General features: G+C 41.2%; 1 protein-coding gene across 1 annotated transcript; it reads left to right on the plus strand.

The window, feature by feature from the left end:
* The first annotated feature begins 14,400 nt into the window (after positions 1–14,400).
* Positions 14,401–16,310, plus strand: LOC308696210 (cystatin-like protein). The gene is made up of 4 exons (XM_081374679.1): positions 14,401–14,646; positions 14,808–14,912; positions 15,015–15,080; positions 15,195–16,310. The coding sequence occupies exons 1-4, from the start codon at positions 14,473–14,475 to the stop codon at positions 15,312–15,314; spliced, it is 465 nt and encodes a 154-aa protein (XP_081230805.1). The 5' UTR covers positions 14,401–14,472; the 3' UTR covers positions 15,315–16,310.
* The last annotated feature ends 1,987 nt before the right edge of the window (positions 16,311–18,297 follow it).

The raw sequence follows: 18,297 nt of genomic DNA on the forward strand, positions 1-18,297 counted from the left end.
CGGCTGGGATGAGAATCAGCACCTCCAAATCCGAGGCCATGGTTCTCAGTCGGAAAAGGGTGGTTTGCCCGCTTCAGGTTGGTGGAGAGCTCCTGCCTCAAGTGGATGAGTTCAAGTATCTTGGGGTCTTGTTCACGAGTGAGGGAAGGATGGAACGGGAGATTGACAGTTGGATCGGTGCAGCTTCTGCAGAAATGCGGTCCCTGTACCGGTCTGTCGTGGTGAAGAAGGTTTACCGGCCAATCTACGTTCCTACTCTCACCTATGGTCATGAGCTGTGGGTCATGACTAAAAGGACAAGATCCCGGATACAAGCGGCCGAAATGAGCTTTCTCCGCAGGGTGGCTGGGCGATCCCTTAGAGATAGGGTGAGAAGCTCGGTCACTCGGGAGGAGCTCAGAGTAGAGCCGCTGCTCCTCCACATCGAGAGGGGTCAGTTGAGGTGGCTCGGGCATCTTTTCCGGATGCCTCCTGGACGCCTTCCCGGGAAGGTGTTCCGGGCATGTCCCACCGGGAGGAGACCCCGGGGAAGACCTAGGACACGCTGGAGAGACTATGTCTCCCAGCTGGCCTGGGAACGCCTCGGTGTCCCCCCAGAAGAGCTGGAGGAAGTGTCTAGGGAGAGGGAAGTCTGGGCATCCCTGCTTAGACTGCTGCCCCCACGACCCGGTCCCAGATAAGCGGTAGAAGATGGATGGATGGTGATTTACAGGGCTTGAAATATCAGTGACTTTCTACAATTTTATCAGTTTTCATGAAGTCATGGAGCTTTCTATAATAAATATTACGTTTTAGTTAAAAAGCGGTTATGCTCAGTGCAAAAATATATATTTTTCAATTGAAAAATATTTTTAACAAATTAAATTAATTGTTATGAAATATTAGGAAATAATGTTATTATAATAATCATTCAAGAAAAGAAAAAATGAAAAGCCTGTACACAATATAAAAATATATTTAAGAGAAAAGAAGGTGCAACAAGCGCTTAATGCAAACACAAAATACAATTACTGTGCCAGCTCAAGTGTAAGCTGTTATTAAAGCAAAAGTACATGGAAATACGAAGTAAATTATTTACAAATTTGAAAAAAAAAGAAAAAAAATATCTTTTTTTATTGTTTAACATAACAAAACCATAGAACATTGACCACAGATCACAGTACATTCCAACATAAACCATAGATACATGCATCATCAACAAACAACAACAAAAAAATAGGTTGACCTGCCAAGGTTTTGCAAAAAGATATGTGAAATCCTGGGACCTATGGGATAATGTAGAGCGAGGCGGTTGTTATAGCGAATACAACCCCGACAGGCTGATCGGGACCCTGACCCTGACGCGAAGCGGAGGGCTTGAATGAGCTTGAAGGGGTTGTATTCGCTATAACAACCGCCTCGCTCTACATTATCCCGCTTATTACATGGCTAACCACCAAATAAATCAATAATTTTACACAAAATATTGATTTAAAAAGGAGTTTATTGATTTAAAAACGATTGTATTGCTTCCACTAAAGAAAATAGTCTGTTCCGTCTCTATGGTTAGAATCCTGCGTCCATAGCAACGCTCTGTTCTCTTACGAGAGTTCTCTCGTACTGCGTTTGAACAAACGCTGCGGGAAAAGTCTCTTTTCACGAAATACTGAAGCAAAATTATCCTTAATTTTCATATTTGTAAAACGCATTGCAGCAGTGCACAGCCATGGCGAGACGGCTCGCTCACTCATTGGCTGTTCTGCGGCAACTGCATGAGCCTATCGAGCGAGGGCTGATGCAACATCAGACCAATGAGAGCGCTTCGCGCGCTCCTCGTCACATCCCGCCGAAACGGGTGTGGCCATCCCCTATAAAAGGAGCTCGAGTAGGCTGATTCAACTGATTTTCATCTCTTCAGCGAAGCTCACGCATCGCTGGATCACGGAGAAGCAAGCGTCGTCGAGGCAAGCTTTTCAGCGGGACGAGCCCTTGAAGCCGCTGGCCTTCGCCGCCTCTACTGCCGTACCTGCTGCGCTTTCCGGCGCTTCATATCCTTTACCTGCTCTGTCTGTGTGTGTGTGTGCAGTGTTCCCCGAACACTCACCCCTAAAAGAGCCGCGTCTTTATCAAGATGCCATCCTGTGGCTCGTGCCGAGCCCCGCTCACCGAGGGAGACCGCCACGTTATTTGCGTCTCCTGCCTGGGCGAAGATCACGCAGCGCTCGCGCTCGCTGACGGCGGCTGCCCTCACTGCGAGCTTTTGCCGATGGTGACTCTGCGGACTCGCCTGGCACATTTCTCCGAGCCTGCGCCCCCCGCCGCGTTGCCGCGCCGCAAGAAGCGCCGCTCGCAGCGGGCCCCGGAACCCACCTCTTCCCGACAAAGCTCGCCGGCTCGCCCGCCAGCTTCGCCGGCTTCCCCCGAAGCACTTCCCGATGCTCAGCGCCCGCAGTCTGCCGCCGCTTCATCTGAGGAAGTTGTTTCTGAAGCCGAGTCGGTCGATAAGGATTCCTGCTCTCTGCTAGCTTCAGGCAGTGAGGACTGGGCGAGCTCTGCGGATCTCACGCCTCCTGCCCGAAAGCCGTCGGCTAGAGCTAGCATCGAGAGGGAGCTCATGCGAGTACTCGCGTTGGCCGCGGCGAGCCTCGGCCTCGAGTGGTCTGCACCGGAACTCCCCTCGCGCACCCGGCTTGATGGTAGCTTCCTCCCTGGTGAGCGTTCTTCTCCTGTGTCTAAGCCCGCTCCGTTTCTTCCTGAGCTTCATGAAGAAGTGGCGAAGGCCTGGAACGCTCCCTTTTCTGCACGAACACGTTCGTCTGTATCCCCAGCATTTTCCTCCCTGGATAATGCTCAGGATCGAGGCTACCTCACTCTGCCGCCGGTGGAACAGGCGATAGCAGCCCACCTTTGCCCGCCCTCTGCTGGACGGCGGACTAAGCCAGTGCTGCCGTCGAAAGCCTGCCGCATGACGTCGTCGCTGCTCGCGCGGATCTTCTCCGCCGCTGGGCAGGCGGCATCGGCCCTGCACACCATGGCCACGCTTCAGGTGTTCCAAGGCGATCTCCTCCGCAAACTGGACGAGATAGGACCTGAAGCTATCTGCATCACGGACCTGAGAAGCGCGTCGGATCTTTCCCTCCGCGCTACCAAGGCTGCAGCACAAGCCATGGGACGCTGTATGGCTTCCGCTACCGTAGCCGAGAGGCATTTGTGGCTGACGCTCACGGAGATGGCTGATGCAGAGCGCAACGCGTTCCTCGACGCCCCGCTATCCTCCGCTGGCCTCTTTGGATCTTCTCTCTCCGAGTTCGTGGAGAGATTTTCCGAAGCCCAGAAAGCGTCACAGGCATTCAAGCACTTCCTGCCGAAGCGCTCCAGTTCCGCAGCGGGCCGTGAGAAACAGGCCCCTCGGAGCTCACAGCCTCAGCCTCCGGCCGCCCCCTCTCAGCGACAGCAGCGCAGCTCACGCCCTCGCTCTCGCTCTACCAGCCGCCGCCCCACTCACCACGGGCCGCGACCAAGGGTTGTGTTGAAGCCGGAAGCCCCAAAGAAGTCCTAGCACGCCTAGGAAAGCGCAGGTGTGTAAGCCCCGTTGCGACCGGGCCCTCACCAAAGCGCACCGCTGTCTCAGTCCCAGGAATTGCGACTGCTTCAGCGTTCTCAGCAGAGCACAAGCCCGCACAGCTGCCCGCTTGCCTGCACACAAAAGCCGTTTTTACGGCTACCCAGATAAATCCCGAAAAGAGTGTATTTTCTGGTGTCCCGGCCAAGGCCGATGGTGCTATAAATGTAGTGTTGATGCCCACTTCCCTGTGCCCATCCCTACACACAAGCACAGCCCTGCACACAGGGCCCGTACTCATAAGATCGACGCAGTTCGATCGCGCCACAAACATAGTCAAAGTGCCCACTTCCCAGTGCCCACAAACGCTATGTCTGGCAAGCCACAGGCTCCCTGTAAAAACGGGACCTGTGAGCACCCGCTCTGTTCAAGCAGACAGCGCGGCCAAAGCAGTAAACGTGCCCGGTCCCCGCCCACGTTCACTTGTATGCTGCATGAGTCCCATGAGACCTTCTCAGACCTCCCTCGTTCAGATAAACACTGTAGCGGGGTCGAGGATGAGCGTGTTGCCCGCTGTATTACGCGCGCTCCCCGCCTCAAATGTCACAGGCGTAACGCCTATGCTAGCGCGCCCCGAAGCGCCGCCGTCGCACAGCGAACAGAGCGCGCTTCGCATCCAACCCCTAGCCGGCCATGCAGACGCATGGGCCGCGCTTCCAGGGGTTTCGGACTGGGTGCTAGACATTATAAAGAGAGGCTTCTCGCTACAGTTTTGTCGGCGCCCTCCACGCTTCACAGCGCGCGTCGAAACTACGGTGAATTCAGAAGTAGCACACCTACTTCGCGCCGAAATATCAAAACTGTTGAGCAAAGGGGCGATACAACATGTATCCCAAGCTCAAAGCGAAGGGGGGCTATACAGCAGATACTTCCTAGTCCCCAAAAAGGACGGTGGTATCAGGCCCATACTAGATCTAAGACGACTAAACAGAGCTTTAGTGAAACGCAGTTTCAAAATGCTCACAACCAGCAAAATCCTCGCGCACATTCGCCGAGAAGACTGGTTTATGTCGATAGATCTAAAGGACGCGTATTTCCAAATACAGATAGCGTCACGCCACAGGCGATTCTTGAGATTCGCCTTCGAGGGTCGGGCATACCAGTATACAGTCCTGCCATTCGGCTTGTCCCTGGCACCCCGTACATTTACGAAGTGCATGGACGCAGCGCTCGCCCCCCTCAGACTCAGGGGCATGCGAGTGCTGAACTATTTGGACGACTGGCTGATCATAGCTCAATCACGATCTCAGCTCGTGGAGCACAGAACCATGTTACTCGATCACCTCGAGAATCTTGGTATCACGATCAATTGGACGAAGAGCAGACATTGTCAATTTCAGTGTTATTGGTTAGGCATATATGCGTGTTATGTGTGACAAAGTGGCCAATAAACATATTTCAAGTGTTACAGTAAATGTGTGGATCTAAACAACTGTGACATTGGTTATTTTGACAAAAAGTTTTCTTTATTCTTTTGTTTTATCACGCTTGCATAGATGAGTCATTTTAGACCCATGTGTGTAAACTTGATGTTTTAACACAAAACTTATAAAAAAATATTAAAATATGAATTTGTGATCATAAAAAAAAAAATTATATTCATAAATCATGAAATTAATAGATCATGAAATAGTAAATGCTCAAATAAAGTGATTTCAAAAGGTGAAGAAAAAAAAAAAGCCAAGCCATGCATGAAATAACATAGGAAATGAATACGGGTCTTTTTAGACCCATGTTGTGCATTAGAAGGGGTATCCATAGTGTGCGCATCAAAGGGTTAAAGCAACATTTTTCAAACTGTTATTCTGCATACATTATTTTCATATATTAACTGAGAAGTTACAGGGAATATTTACCCCTTTTAAAAAATGTATTTATCACACTGCGTAATACAGAGCCCCTAAAGGCACGTGGTGGTGTAAAAAAATTTAGGATGGGAGAAAAAAAAAAAGTCAAATCTTTTGCGTTGAATTTTTTTTTTTTTTTTTTTTTCAAATCTTTTGCTTTCCCTCGCAAAACTTTTGCGTTCCCCCGAGAAACTTTGCATTCCCACGCAAAACTTTTGCGTTCCCTCGCAAAGATATTTGCGTTCCCACGCAAAACCTGTTTTGAGCATATGTAAACGGTTTTGAGCTCAGACAGACACTTCCTGTTTAATGTCCCGCTGGCAGTGTTTCAGAGCTCCGTACGTTAATAGAGCTTCTCATAGTGTTTGAACTTGGACTCAAATATAAAGATGCGGTCAGTGCTTAACTCAAAGAGTTCAGTGAAGCTGGCAATATTCACATAGGCTATTCGAACGTCCCTATTATTGAGCTAAACGTTGTTAAAGCACAAACGACACCTATTTACAATCACAGTAACAACGAGCTACAACCCAATTATCATCAAAACAAGCTTTTATATATAGGCTAAATGGATCTCTATGAGCAGGCGGCTGAGAGACAAGTTCAAAGGGACCCTCTGCAAAGTGCAATATAACCCAAAAACGACTACAGCATCAACTCATAGTCAAAAATAGTCATTGACTTCAATGTTACAAACTGTAGTGCCACCCAATTCAGTTTACATATCAATGGTGACCCACTGGTCATACTACACTGCTTTTGCACATTTTATATTATGAAAAATATTCAATAACTTCACTGTAACTCACCAAATTTAGTTCACACATCACCGCTCTAATGTTGGTTATAGGCATACAACACTTTATTTGGGAAGTAATTGCACATAAAAAATAAGTAAGCCTATTCTTTACACAAATTATATTGGTACTGTACGCAGCTTTTGCATTATATTTGCTTACTGAATTTGATGGCATCACTGTATAACAGTGTGAAGTTATTTATAATATATTTTCTAAAAAGGGTGAAGTTATTGATTTTATTTCATAATAAATAATTATAAAATAATGCATTTTTTTAAATCAAACTATGTAGTAACCAGCAGGAGAGCAGTGATATGTGAACTGAATTTGGTGACAGTACAGTGTGATCACAGTGAAGCTATTGAATATGTTCAATAATATAAAATGTGCAGAATGTTTTGGGGATTTGCTCTTTACAGACGGCCCCTTATTTGGACTTGTCTCTCATTCGTCTGGTTAGAGACAAATTAATATTATAAAGCTCGTTTTGATGATAATTGGGTTGTAGCTTGTTGTCTAGGTTACTGTGATTGTAAATAGCCTATGTGTCGTTTGTGCTTTAACAACGTTTAGCTCAAGAATAGGGACGTTCGAATAGCCTCTGTGAATATTGCCCGCTTCACTGAACTCCTTGAGTTAAGCACTGACCGCATCTTTATATTTGAGTTCAAGTTCAAACACTATGAAACGCTCCATTAACGTACGGAGCTCTGAAACACTGCCAGCGGGACATTAAACAGGAAGTGTCTGTCCGAGCTCAAAACAGGTTTTGCGTGGGAACGCAAATATCTTTGCGAGGGAACGCAAAACTTTGCGTGGGAACGCAAATATCTTTGCGAGGGAACGCAAAAGTTTTGCGTGGGAACGCAAAGTTTCTCGGGGGAACGCAAAAGATTTGAAAAAAAAAAAAAAATCTCCCAACCTAAAATTTTTTCCACCACCACGTTCCTTTAGGGGCTCCGTAGTATGACAGTTGAAATGAACCAGTGAAATCAAGAAGGTTATTAAAAGTAAAACAACAACAACGTAATTGGTTATAGCGTACCTTTCACAACCACACCGCGTTTAATAAGTTGCTGTATTTACAGTTTCTCTTTATCGCTTTGGCTAAATTCTCAAATGAGACTTTTTTTTATCAAAACAATAAAGTCTCTTAACAATTAGTTTCTTGTTCACATCAGATTTGGATTTCTTATTGATTTAAGCAAATGACATGTGTTTTGGCACATGTGTGTAAAAGAGTTCGTACAATTTGCACAACATCTAAATGCACAGGGCTTGTTGATCAAAACTGATGAGTTATTCTCAGTGAAACTGTCAAACTCTCAAACATCTAAACATTCTTTCATCGTGTGAGCCTTCACATGCAAAATTATCCATTCAATTATCAAAATCTGTCAGACATGCATGTAAATTTCATAAATACCTATGACATGGAATATTTGTAAAATGTGCTGAATTGGCAAATGGCCTGCCATTGTAATGAAATAGAAATAACAATATTACCAATCAAGTTTGGAAGCATACAGTAGGCTATATGTGCAACCAGCAACTGTGAATTTTCAGTTTACATGTACTACATTTCTATATGAGACACAATGCACTCATACACTCATCTAAAGGATTATTAGGAACACCATACTAATACTGTGTTTGACCCCCTTTCGCCTTCAGAACTGCCTTAATTCTATGTGGCATTGATTCAACAAGGTGCTGAAAGCATTCTTTAGAAATGTTGGCCCATATTGATAGGATAGCATCTTGCAGTTGATGGAGATTTGTGGGATGCACATCCAGGGCACGAAGCTCCCGTTCCACCACATCCCAAAGATGCTCTATTGGGTTGTGATCTGGTGACTGTGGGGGCCATTTTAGTACAGTGAACTCATTGTCATGTTCAAGAAACCAATTTGAAATGATTTGAGCTTTGTAACATTATCCTGCTGGAAGTAGCCATCAGAGGATGGGTACATGGTGGTCAAAAAGGGATGGACATGGTCAGAAACAATGCTCAGGTAGGCCGTGGCATTTAAACGATGCACAATTGGCACTAAGGGGCCTAAAGTGTGCCAAGAAAACATCCCCCACACCATTACACCACCACCACCAGCCTGCACAGTGGTAACAAGGCATGATGGATCCATGTTCTCATTCTGTTTACGCCAAATTCTGACTCTGCCATCTGAATGTCTCAACAGAAATCGAGACTCATCAGACCAGGCAACATTTTTCCAGTCTTCAACTGTCCAATTTTGGTGAGCTTGTGCAAATTGTAGCCTCTTTTTCCTATTTGTAGTGGAGATGAGTGGTACCCGGTGGGGTCTTCTGCTGTTGTATAGCCCATCCGCCTCAAGGTTGTGCGTGTTGTGGCTTCACAAATGCTTTGCTGCATACCTCGGTTGTAACGAGTGGTTATTTCAGTCAAAGTTGCTCTTCTATCAGCTTGAATCAGTCGGCCCATTCTCCTCTGACCTCTAGCATCAACAAGGCATTTTCGCCCACAGGACTGCCGCATACTGGATGTTTTTCCCTTTTCACACCATTCTTTGTAAACCCTAGAAATGGTTGTGCGTGAAAATCCCAGTAACTGAGCAGATTGTGAAATACTCAGACCGGCCCGTCTGGCACCAACAACCATGCCATGCTCAAAATTGCTTAAATCACCTTTCTTTCCCATACTGACATTCAGTTTGGAGTTCAAGAGATTGTCTTGACCAGGACCACACCCCTAAATGCATTGAAGCAACTGCCATGTGATTGGTTGATTAGATAATTGCATTAATGAGAAATTGAACAGGTGTTCCTAATAATCCTTTAGGTGAGTGTATATATATATATATATATATATATATATTTTTTTTTTTTTTTTTTTTTTTTTTAAACCTGCATGTTATTACAGCTAATTAAGTCTAGAATTACCTAACCTTTCCCGTATCCCATCTCAATAGCAGCAAAAGTGTTTTTCAACACAATATGAGCACAATAAGTTCACTGTACTTTTTTTTATGTAATAGTAGATAAGGACACTTAACATAAAGTTTGACCAAATGTCCATTTTCTTTTTGTGTACTACAGTAATGACTTTTCCTAGTAAATTTTTACCTACTGCTGAAATCTGTATCTGAAAAGCTCAGCGTGACAAACAAGAACATTCAGCTAGACAAAACTGACATTCTTGTAGAAAACAGTCAGTGTCAACTAAAAAGTAGAAAGCACATGAAATTTGTATTTAACACATATTTCATAGTGAAAAAACATCTAAACATTTTGACCAGTTTGGCTCACACAATGACAAAAATACTTTTTATTTTGGTGGCACTGGACAATTTACTGACACAAAAACTAGGTTTTGAAGCATGAATTAAATGTTTTGGGTGAGTAACTACATTTTGCAGACATGCAATAGAGTTCTGATGTTCCAGCAAAAAAAGGGCCAAAGCAATTGAGAAAAACTGTAAATAATTATAGGTAGCCATTTACAATACCATTTAACAATACCCATTTACACAAGTAACAAGAACGATTCAAGTCCACTGGCCGTCAAAATAATTCTTATTATGTTTTTATTTATGTGTTCACTGAATAAATGATTCACAGGATCAATACTGGAGAGACTTTGGCTTTAAAGACCATTTGACCGCCCGATCCACTTAGCACCGGCCCCTTATGGTCCCTCCTGCAGCTCTTTGCGGATGATGTTGTCGTGCTGGCCTCATCAAACCAGGACCTCCAGCATGCACTGGGACGGTTTGCAGCCGAGTGTGAAGCGGCTGGGATGAGAATCAGCACCTCCAAATCCGAGGCCATGGTTCTCAGTCGGAAAAGGGTGGTTTGCCCGCTTCAGGTTGGTGGAGAGCTCCTGCCTCAAGTGGAGGAGTTCAAGTATCTTGAGGTCTTGTTCACGAGTGAGGGAAGGATGGAACGGGAGATTGACAGTTGGATCGGTGCAGCTTCTGCAGAAATGCGGTCCCTGTACCGGTCTGTCGTGGTGAAGAAGGTTTACCGGCCAATCTACGTTCCTACTCTCACCTATGGTCATGAGCTGTGGGTCATGACTGAAAGGACAAGATCCCGGATACAAGCGGCCGAAATGAGCTTTCTCCGCAGGGTGGCTGGGCGATCCCTTAGAGATAGGGTGAGAAGCTCGGTCACTCGGGAGGAGCTCAGAGTAGAGCCGCTGCTCCTCCACATCGAGAGGGGTCAGTTGAGGTGGCTCGGGCATCTTTTCCGGATGCCTCCTGGACGCCTTCCCGGGAAGGTGTTCCGGGCATGTCCCACCGGGAGGAGACCCCGGGGAAGACCTAGGACACGCTGGAGAGACTATGTCTCCCAGCTGGCCTGGGAACGCCTCGGTGTCCCCCCAGAAGAGCTGGAGGAAGTGTCTAGGGAGAGGGAAGTCTGGGCATCCCTGCTTAGACTGCTGCCCCCACGACCCGGTCCCAGATAAGCGGTAGAAGATGGATGGATGGATGGATGGTGATTTACAGGGCTTGAAATATCAGTGACTTTCTACAATTTTATCAGTTTTCATGAAGTCATGGAGCTTTCTATAATAAATATTACGTTTTAGTTAAAAAGCGGTTATGCTCAGTGCAAAAATATATATTTTTCAATTGAAAAATATTTTTAACAAATTAAATTAATTGTTATGAAATATTAGGAAATAATGTTATTATAATAATCATTCAAGAAAAGAAAAAATGAAAAGCCTGTACACAATATAAAAATATATTTAAGAGAAAAGAAGGTGCAACAAGCGCTTAGTGCAAACACAAAATACAATTACTGTGCCAGCTCAAGTGTAAGCTGTTATTAAAGCAAAAGTACATGGAAATACGAAGTAAATTATTTACAAATTTGAAAAAAAAAGAAAAAAAATATCTTTTTTTATTGTTTAACATAACAAAACCATAGAACATTGACCACAGATCACAGTACATTCCAACATAAACCATAGATACATGCATCATCAACAAACAACAACAAAAAAATAGGTTGACCTGCCAAGGTTTTGCAAAAAGATATGTGAAATCCTGGGACCTATGGGATAATGTAGAGCGAGGCGGTTGTTATAGCGAATACAACCTCGACAGGCTGATCGGGACCCTGACCTTGACGCGAAGCGGAGGGCTTGAATGAGCTTGAAGGGGTTGTATTCGCTATATAACAACCGCCTCGCTCTACATTATCCCGCTTATTACATGGCTAACCACCAAATAAATCAATAATTTTACACAAAATATTGATTTAAAAAGGAGTTTATTGATTTAAAAACGATTGTATTGCTTCCACTAAAGAAAATAGTCTGTTCCGTCTCTATGGTTAGAATCCTGCGTCCATAGCAACGCTCTGTTTTTCATGGCAACGGTGTGTTATCCTTAGCAGCCATGAGCTCAAGTCTGATTTGTTTCGCTAATAAACACATTTGATCATTATTTTGCTCGCGCTCTGCTCATTATAACGCCCCTGGATGCGCTACCAGCTGTTTAATTCCTTCATGTAGCTCGTTTCTCAGAAGGTGGCTTTGGTTATCTTTTCATAGCGTTTACACTGTAGACCGTAAAAACAGTTCAAAAAGACAGATAATTCTAGGTAACAGCATGTTTTAGCTATTGCGGTCTTGAATAGTCATTTCAGTAATTAATAATTTTTACCATAATATAAATCGCTAAATTAGGGCGGCTCAGACGACACCGTTCGAGACACTCAATTTCTGTTTTGGGGGGGATGGCTCATTTAGTCAAAATAACGTAAGCGCCCTTATGCTGCTGCTGCTGCATCCCCTCATGCTGATAATGCTGTCCCTATATGCAGCTGCTAGTGATGGCAAAATGAGGCTTCCTGAACCACTGAGACCTCGCAAACCTTTCATTTGCAATAATAAAAAGACATTATCAGACATTTGTCCATTACTGTGTGTAATATAAAATATGTATCTTTCTCTGTCTGAATTTACTTGTGCAGAGTAACACACACAGTTAATTCATTATTCATAAATTGTTTGGATAGTGACAGTATGAACAACAACAGTGACACTGTGTGAGTGCAGTGCTTATGTTAGAGGGAGTGTTATAACGTACATTTATTCATTTAGCAGATTATAGATAACAGATTAAAGTAAACTGCAACAGAATAGTCCGGAAGGAAGGATTACAATAGATTTGTTATTGAGAAACAAAAAAACAATTATTTCAAGTGTGTTGGGGTTTAGACGATTCCTCTTCTTGGACAAAATCTCTCTAGCCTGGGAAAAGTTTCTTGCTGGCTCCATTACCAGGAAAAAGTACATTTTGAGTATGAGGAGCAGGTTTTGAAATTAGAAAAATGGTGTGAAGCAAGTTCCTTATTGATTAATGTAAGTAAAACTAAAGAGTTGATTTTAAATTATTCAGAGCCTGTAACAGAAATAATGTTATGTGATCAAACAGTTGAAATTGTGAAGACTTTCAAGTATTTGGGAACCATGATTGACTGTAAATTGATTTTTTTCTGATAATGTGAATCTTATTTGTAAGAAAGCAAATCAAAGGCTATTCTTGCTAAGGAAATTGAGAGAATTTTCTGTAAGTCAGGATGTTCTGCAAAGAGTTTATATAAGTTTAATTGAGAGTGTTTTAATATAACTGTGTGGTTTGGACAAGTTACATCTGTGAATAAAGTAAAATTAGACAGAATTACAAGAGTAGCAGGAAAAATTATAGGATCTAAGCAAAAATCAGTCGCACAGTTATAGCAAAGTGCTGTTCAGAGAAAAGCCTTGACTATAGCAAGAGACACAACACACCCCTTGAATCATGTTTTTGAATTATTGCCATCACGTTGTCGCTACAGAACACCAAAAGCGATCAAAGCAATATATAAACAAACTTTTGTACCAAATGCAATAAGTCTTTTGAATAAAAGGAAGGAGATGTGAATATTTTTTAAATTTGATGTATATATTGTTAATTGTTTTGTGATTGTATGGCGAGACCAAAGACCAATTTTCAGCAAAGGCTGAACAATAAAGTACTACTAACTAACTAACATTATTGCTCATACTTATTATTATTAGTGGTGCTTGCCAAAGGCAAGGCATCACTAGTGTTCTCTTGTATACTTATTCTTCTTTCTTTTTTTATGACAGACAAAAGTTTGGCGCGTAACTCCTTGGCTGTACTAAAGGCACTCGTTATTAAAGATTTTAAGAGCTCTATAAAAACTCCACAGTAACCATCTTTGACAACTACCAACCACCTAGTAACACCATAGCAACCACCAAAAATACCTTAGCAACCACCATGAACACCCTAGCAACGTCTAGAAACGCTCTAGTAACCACCCAAAATACACTAGCAACCACCCAGAACGCCCTATCAACCACCCAGAACACCCTAGCAACCGCCCATAATACCCTAGCAACCACCTAGCAACACCAAAGCAACCACCCAGAACACCCTAGCAACCGCCCATAATACCCTAGCAACCACCTAGCAACACCATAGCAACCCACTAGAAACACCCTAGCAACTGTGCCGAAGTTTGCCACTGCAAGCACCATTCACATTTTCTTCAGGAAATGTACATTCTAGAAAGTACAGAGCAGAAAGTCTTAAATACTTCATCATTAAATCTTGCATGAGGGATTTTCTCATGTTTCATTTTAAAATTTCTGCACCATGTGGCTTAGATTTAATAACTGTCAGTAACTCTGCTTAGAGGAACTTGATAAATCTTTTCATCTTTTTTGAACATTGCGGCTTTGAGATGTTAAATTGGTGTATTAAATTGAGTATTTGCAATGCTAGTTTTAGAAAGGCTTTTAGTTTAAAATGGTTCACCACCTTATAAGTTGGGTTGGAGTCATGCTGGTCTTTATATTATAATGGCTAATCTAAAGACATTTAGATTGACAAATCAGAATGTTCTAATAAGAAAATTAAAGGTTTTTTATTGAGCTTCATTTTTTTTATGACCAAAGTATGTTTGAAAACTTACTGGCATAGTATGTCCTTTGATTTATTCTTTAAAATGTCCTGACTTGGTCTTAAAGGGTCTTTTAAAAGGGAGTCTTAAATTTCTCTTCATAAAACCTGCAGAAACCCTGTCTTATTTCATCATCTTGGGGAGGGCCTCTGGTTACAAAGTAGACCAATCACAGCTGATGTGGTCTGTAGACGTGACACCAGTGACTGGTTCTGACTAAGATCAGTCTAACAGCGCAGAACATCAGTTACTGTGCAAGATGAGAGGTTTACTGTTCCTGCTTAGCGCTCTGTTACTGCTGGAGTCAACAGACGGAAACCAAGAATATCATCAACTAAGCCAAAATGAGACAAACATCATTGACAGGGCAATACAACTAGCCAATAAGGAACATGGAGCCAAACACCTTGATTTTGCCTTGATTTTAAAAGCTGTAAGTTATTTAATTCACATTTTATAATTTTACTGTAATTTGTCTGTTTTGATTTTGTTTTCTGTGCTTATGGATCTGCCTTAAAGTGCTTGATAAAAATAGTTAAACTACATAAGGTTGTCATCTTTATGCTTTACCTGTCTCTTTCCTCTATATGACAGAATCATGACAAGCGCATGCTTCATGTGTTATTAAGATCCACGTCATGTGACAAGATGAAACCGAGTGTCCATCGGGAAGACTGTGAAATCCAAGATATGGCAAGAGTAAGTCTCTACTCACTCAGGATCTTAATAGTCAAAATGAGTTATTGTAGAATATATTTTTAAAAAGCTTAGTTTCACACAGCTCTATTGTGTTTTTCTCAGCCTCAAGTTTCTTGTGTTGACTGTGATGGATCCATGTCCTGTTTACTTCTCAGAGAAACAGACAAGGTACATCACACATTAGTCACATATTGGGGACAAAGACCTTTATTCACCATCATGAACCAACCTATTTGTATAAGATATTCCTGCACTAATGGATTTTAACTGTTCTCATTGCAGATTAAAGAAACTGTATCCAAATGTTTAAATCCCACAAAGAAGCGTTTTGCTGGGGAAGGACATCTGTTGTCACATAAAGCAGGAAATGGGCAACAAACTGGATGTCTGGGATGCATCTGAGAAATAAAAACGATCGAGGATCTTTGCAACTTTGCAATATATATATATATAAAAAAACTGCCCATTAAAAAAAAAAAACAACAACAACAACAACAAAAAAAAACTACTAATGATATGTAACCTATAACATTGACCTCTCAGGCCAAGTTTCTTTATCTAAAATTTAATTATGAAGATTAATGTGTATAGTCCAATTATCAGTTTTCTCAATATGTTTCAATGTTATGATGTAATTTTCAGAGAAATATGGAAAATACAGTAGTCTTCATTAGTACGTCCTGTGTTGAATAACATACAAGTCAGATTAATAATTATTTAAAAATGTTTAAACATTCTTCATAGAAGACCTTGTAAAATTGTCCTCAAAGTTTACATGAATGAAATGTTACAAATCTTGATCTTTAGACGATTTATTGGCACTGAATTTGAGAGGCCCACTTTAATCTTTAAAAGATCTGTAAACAGAATGTCCTGCAGTGTGACACTGTTATTTAGTTATTTCGGTTTTCATTTGTGTTTTAAATTGATGTAGATCAATACAAATTATAGGAACTTGAAGGTCAAATGCTAACTGTTGGCTTTGTTAAGGAAATTTTAAAAATTAAATTAATCATAACTAACATTCCTTTTTCTTTCAGGATTAACATATACAAATGCTTTTGAAAACTAAATATCCCCAACACTTATGCCAAAGTGTGTCTGAATAATGTAACGAAAGGGGAAACAAAACTTGACAGCTGTCTAAATATATATCCTCATGACTTGAGTAACAAGCTGAAGGAATCAAATAATCCAGATTTTTTTTTTTACCTAGTAACAGAAGGGTTTGCTGAATTATAAAGAACTAATCATATTGTAGTAAAACGATGTAATAAATCATGTCACCTTTCTCATGCTCCTATTCTATAAAAACGATTGTACACTTTTTGTCGAGGGGATTCTCCCTGAAAGTGGTCTGAGATCCTCCCGGCCATGATTAAAGCATATTCGAAGGCATTGTCTGGAGTCTGTCTGATCACTGTTGCACATCTTAGGCCTACTTCTATTCTCAAGTGATAGTGCTGAAGGGGAACACCAGAGACCTTATTCGCAAATTATATTGTTCATAAGGGACGGAACATTGTCCATCTCAAACAGGTTGAAGTGGAGACGGCTAGTAGAGCATACATTTGTCACCAGAATTTCTACAGCTTTAAAGCTGTAAAATGGCATATCAATATTACATCTGAATGACAATGTCTGATACTTGTGTCCAGTATCATATGAAACATTCAAAGCTACTTTTCAAGCAATTTAAAGTAATTCCATTTAAAGCAACATTTTTCAAACTGTTATTCTGCATACATTCTTTTCATATATTAACTTAGAAGTTACAGGGAATATTTACCCCTTTAAAAAAAATGTATTTATCACACTGCATGACAGTTGAAATGAACTGGTAAAATCAAGAAGGTTATTAAAAGTAAAAAACGGAATTGGTTATAGCATACCTTTCACAACCACCGCATTTATAAGTTGCTGTATTTACAGTTTTTCTTTATCGCTTTGGCTAAATTCTCAAATGAGACAACAATAAAGTCTCTGAACAATTAGTTTCTTGTTCACATCAGATTTGGATTTCTTTTTAAGCAAATGACATGTGTTTTGGCACATGTGTGCAAAAGAGTAGTACAATTTGCACAACATCTAAAAGCACAGGTCTTGTCGATCAGAAGTTGATTCTCAGTGAAACTGTCAAACTCTTCACAACTTCTAAACATTCTTTCATCGTGTGAGCCTTCATATGCAATATGATCCATTCAATTATCAAAATCTGTCAGACATGCATGTAAATTTCATAAATACCTATGACATGGAATATTTGTAAAATGTGCTGAATTGGCAAATGGCCTGCCATTGTAATGAAATAGAAATGACAATATTACCAATCAAGTTTGGAAGCATACAGTAGGCTATATGTGCAACCAGCAACTGTGAATTTTCAGTTTACATGTACTACATTTCTACAAATATGTGCTGTATAAATAAAAATGTTCAGTCCCACTTTATATTAGCTGTCTTTAACTACTATGTACTAACATTTAAATGAATAAATTGACACAATGCACTAATTGTGTACGTTTTTACATTTTACTCATTTTTTTAAAACCTGCATGTTATTACAGCTAATTGTTATTACAGCCTGTCCCTAACCTTTCCCGTATCCCATCTCAACGGCAGCATAAGTGTTTTTCAATACAATATGAGCACAATAAGTTCACTGTACTTTTTTTTTAATGTAAGTACATAGTAGATAAGGACACCTAAAATAAAGTTTGACCAAATGTCCATTTTCTTTTTGTGTACTACAGTAATGACTTTTCCTAGTAAATTTTTACCTACTGCTGAAATCTGTATCTGAAAAGCTCAGCGTGACAAACAAGAACATTCAGCTAGACAAAACTGACATTCTTGTATAGTGTAGAAAACAGTCAGTGTCAACTAAAAAGTAGAAAGCACATGCAATTTGTATTTAACAAATATTTCATGGTGAAAAAACATCTAAACATTTTGACCAGTTTGGCTCACATGATGACAAAAATACTTTTTATTTTGGTGGCACTGGCCAATTTACTGACACAAAAACTAGGTTTTGAAGCATGAATTAAATGTTTTGGGTGAGTAACTACATTTTGCAGACATGCAATAGAGTTCTGATGCTCCAGCAAACATTTGAGACAATTGAGATTACAGTTTAGAGAATGTTAAAACTGTTTAAAAAAGGGGCCAAAGCAATTGAGAAAAACTGTAAATAACTATAAGTAACCATTTATAATATCATTTAACCACTTATAACCCTTTTACACAAGAACGATTCAAGTCCACTGGCCGTCAAAATAATTCTTATTAAGTTTGAAATAGTGAAATATTAAGAGATAACAAAAATAATACCAGTGAATAATGTCATATCTGATAAAAGGTTCATAGATAGATGGATGGATAG

Source organism: Scardinius erythrophthalmus, assembly GCF_964197995.2.
Source record: "Scardinius erythrophthalmus genome assembly, chromosome: 9".
In the NCBI taxonomy this organism is placed as follows: domain Eukaryota; kingdom Metazoa; phylum Chordata; class Actinopteri; order Cypriniformes; family Leuciscidae; genus Scardinius; species Scardinius erythrophthalmus.